At 38.8% G+C, this 3,938-nt stretch overlaps 1 protein-coding gene across 1 annotated transcript; it reads right to left on the bottom strand.

Annotated features, from left to right (window-relative positions):
* Positions 1–1,255: 1,255 nt before the first annotated feature.
* Positions 1,256–3,618, bottom strand: LOC18595196 (Glucose-methanol-choline (GMC) oxidoreductase family protein). Its single transcript, XM_007023034.3, has 3 exons — positions 3,377–3,618; positions 1,675–3,199; positions 1,256–1,581 (listed from the first exon to the last, which is right to left on the bottom strand). Exons 1-3 carry the CDS (start codon positions 3,468–3,470, stop codon positions 1,536–1,538), a joined length of 1,665 nt encoding a protein of 554 aa, XP_007023096.1. The 5' UTR covers positions 3,471–3,618; the 3' UTR covers positions 1,256–1,535.
* Between the last annotated feature and the right edge of the window lie 320 nt (positions 3,619–3,938).

Genomic DNA, 3,938 nt, shown 5'->3' on the forward strand with positions numbered 1-3,938 from the left:
TAACTCCTCATTAATATTGACAAGAAAAGTGTAATAGCAGCAACAATTCTCTTTCATATTTCTTTTGGGGCTGGTACACTAATAAAAACAGAGAAATCCATGACAGCAAACTCTAGCGCTTAACAAATGATGCAACAAAGTCACTTTAATAATAGCTACTAAAAAATTACAGCAAATTTCTTTGACAGCACATATGTTAACTCGTTTAACATCACAGGCTTAGGAGCACACGACAACCCTCGGCACTAGGCTTTTGAGCCTGCAACGCCTTCTTCTTTGATCTTTTCAGCTGCTTCAACCTCTTAGCTATCCTTTGGTGGGGGTCTCCTTGCACTTGGGGTTTAGCATGAGTTTCTGGGTTGTACTTAGATTGGGGACACGCCACATAAACAAACGAAGTCGGTTCTGGCCTTGTAACAGTTTGCCTTGAAGAAGATGGTTGGGAACTTAGCTTCTGCTCTTTAGCAATTTTGAAGTCCAAATCAGCCTCGATATATTCCACCATTGCAGGCTTGCTCAAAGGTTGTTCATCACTGGAACATGAATATCATCATCGTTTCTGAAGTCACTGAACCTTGTGCTCTTGTTAAATATGATTCGGCTCCATTTGTCAATCGCATCCTTAGCAAGTCTTTTGTTGGAAACTGTTTCCTCCTCAAAAAAATACTAATTAATTTTTAATGATTAAAGTTTTGATATTATTAATGTTATTGTCAATTATTTTTTTTCTTTTTTTTTGTGTTTGATTAAAGTTAGGTTGCTAAATATTGATATATTATGTTAATTAATACATTAAAATGTTCATCCATTATTTTCTAGTTATATATATTAATTTATGATATATTTGAGAGAAAATAAAAAGGGGAAAGCTTAGTATTGCATATGATACTATTTGTCAATCTTATGTGGTTATAGTCATGTTTAAAACTTATTAAATAAATAAATTAACCAGTAAATCAACTATATAACTTGTCAGAATTGATTTAGAAACTAGACCAAACCCACATTTAACAGAAAACCAATGGTTTGACAATGAACTGAAGTGACTTTGTAGTATAAGGTAGAATGTACTGCTTATCTTTCTCAAAAGCCCCATCACATGGTAGTTGGATTTTGATCATAAACCATTGTATAGTATAAGGTACACTGTGGACACTGGCACTGGCAACAAACAAATCAATTAACTCGAACAGAAGAGAGGAATGGAATAATAAAGAAAAAGAATCCAATAAAAAATTTGTAACACCCTGAGTGCTAAAATGAAAGGCCATGTTCTGCAATTTACATTTACATGACAAGTACTATCAGTTCATTCCCTCAAAACAGACCACTTCTCATTCTTCTGCACCATTCTTTTTGCCTTTACCAGACATGTTATTCTTACTGAATAAACCAATCAACAGAAAAAAAGTACTCGTGTTGAGCCAGACATGTAATCTATCTATAGAGAGAAAAAAAATTGCAGAAGAACCAATACAAACAGAAAGACATAGCAGGGTAGCAGCATGGTAGAGCCTTTTCATCACCAAAAGGTATCATTTGAGTCGTGTTCGCTCTTTGATTATCTTCAGGCCAAGATATCTGGCAAAACAAAGTAACACCGATTAGATTAGTTAGTCTGTTTTAACTTGGATAGTGAAGACAAACTGAATTGACAGCAAAGCCAACACTTACCTGCCAAGCATCATCAGAGTGGCCTGAGGGTTGGTTCCTGGTGAGACACTAAACGTTGATCCATCAACTACTCTGAGTGCATCAATTCCAATAACGTGGTAATTGTTATCAACCACTTTCCCAACAACACAGCCGCCATGGTAATGCCATATGGTGCTGACAGTACGCCGGCAGAAGTCAGCCATCTGTTCGTTGTTCAATTGATCAACAGGCAATTCAGGGCCAACAAATCTGAAATTTCTAGTCCCAAACCATTCGCGGAACTTGAAATAATCCATAGATCGACTCCTCAACAAATCACCAATCCTGCGTGTGCCATTCACACATCTCTCCACATCTATGGGATTGGTGAAGTAATTGAACCGCACGATGGGATTGAGCCGGACATCTGTTGAGGCCAACCTTAATGAACCAGATGAAAGAGGGCCAACAATCTTCTCCATGATGGTAGCCACAGTTAAAAACAGAGGGGAAGAAGGTGTCCGAATGAACACTGACCGTGCAGGGGATGTAAAAGGGATGACATTTGAAGCTGCCTCAACATAAGCCCCGGCTTCAGTTATCCCCACAACTTGTATCAGCGAGTGCTCCAATGGGACTGGTGGCACAATCGAGATGCCATTCCTGGGATTATCATAGAGGAATTGGCCTACATATGGATGGTGGTATGCAACCGGGATTCCCCAGCTAGACAGGTATGACCTTGGACCAATCCCACTTAACAGCAACAATTGCGGGCTTCCAAGAGCTCCAGCACACAGCAGGACCTCGCCTTGTTCCTTCACCATTGCGTGGTGATACCTTCCCATTTGGTCACGAAACACTACCCCTATGGCAGACTGCCTCTGCCTAGCGATGGCATTTGAAGAAGATAATGATGCTAACAGTACCCTTTCAACACTTGCATAGATTGCTACTTTAATGCTCCCGGGTCTTGCGTAATTCAGAAGATCAGCAGCGCTATGCCTCTTCCCGGAGCTATCAAAGGTGGAGCCGCCGATCTTGGTCCCAACCAAATGGTCCAAACTGAAGCCATTGTAAGGATCAACTCCTGCCTCTATCAACCCATCCCTAACAGCGGATTGCCAGTTCTTTAACTCTGGCCTAAAAACAACCCTCCTCTCAACCCACTGGTAGGACTGGTTAACCAAACTAAGATCCCAATTTACACCTGAATGCTTATAAAACTCTTGGTCAGCTCGGCTATAGAAACCGGCATTGATGGCACTGCTGCCACCAAGAATGCGGCCGCGGGCGTTTGGGACGCCGTCCTCGGAAGTAAAGGCTTGAGCAGGTGAATCGTAGGTGTCGACCTGGGTGAGTGTAGTCAAGAACCCTTCTTGAGTCATCAACTGTTGGTTTCCATAGGGAACTCCACCTCGTTCTAGGACAAGAACCCGATACGACTGCGACAAAGTGGCGGCTAATGGACAACCTGCCGTTCCTCCTCCTACAATGATGTAGTCGTAGTAGTCTTCTGATGGAAGATCCGTCGCGTTCAACACAAAGTTCAAGTAAACTGGATCTGTACCAAAAACATAAAACAATCACAAACCCACCAAGAAATTCGTTTTACAACTCATTCTTTGAAGAATAAAAAAAAAGCTAAAACATTGAAATTTTCTGTCATTTTCCAAAGAAAGCAGAGAAACCAAACAGAGGCAAAGAAAAAGAAATTTAAACTGAATTGAACTGAACTGACCGCGTTGAGGATGTGGTCTTGCAAGAGAAAAAACTGGGTATAATAGCAGCAAGAACGCAACGCATTCAAGGAAAAAAACAAAGAATCTCCCCATTTTGCTTTTCCTGGAGGAAAGAGAATGTTTCTCTTTGGTGTTTCTTGGAGGAGAGAGAATTTTCTTGGAGAAATAGTAGAGAGAATGTGGGTGAAATTTTCAGTTAAAGATTCAGTTGAAGATGGTTATGTCGATTTGGGCGCCAATCTAAGAGCAAAGGGTCCTCCAAGAATCCAACGCTCAAGATTCCTTCATCCATTAAGTTTTTTAACTTTTGTTTTCCTTTATTTTCCATTTTCATTTGCTTTTATCGCCTTTCCTAATGAGAAAAATCTGTAAATAATCTGAAAACTAATTTTTTAATTTTTTAATTTTATCATAATATTTTAAAAAATCTATAAACTATTTAAATTTTTTTAAATAAATTATTATTTTTTATTATTCAATTAATTTTTAATATTTTTATTTTAAGTTAAATAAATTTTTATAACTCTATCATTAATTAAAATGAAATTATACTTTTTATTT

This window comes from Theobroma cacao, chromosome 6, assembly GCF_053813885.1.
Source record: "Theobroma cacao isolate CCN51 chromosome 6, ASM5381388v1, whole genome shotgun sequence".
Lineage (NCBI taxonomy): Eukaryota > Viridiplantae > Streptophyta > Magnoliopsida > Malvales > Malvaceae > Theobroma > Theobroma cacao.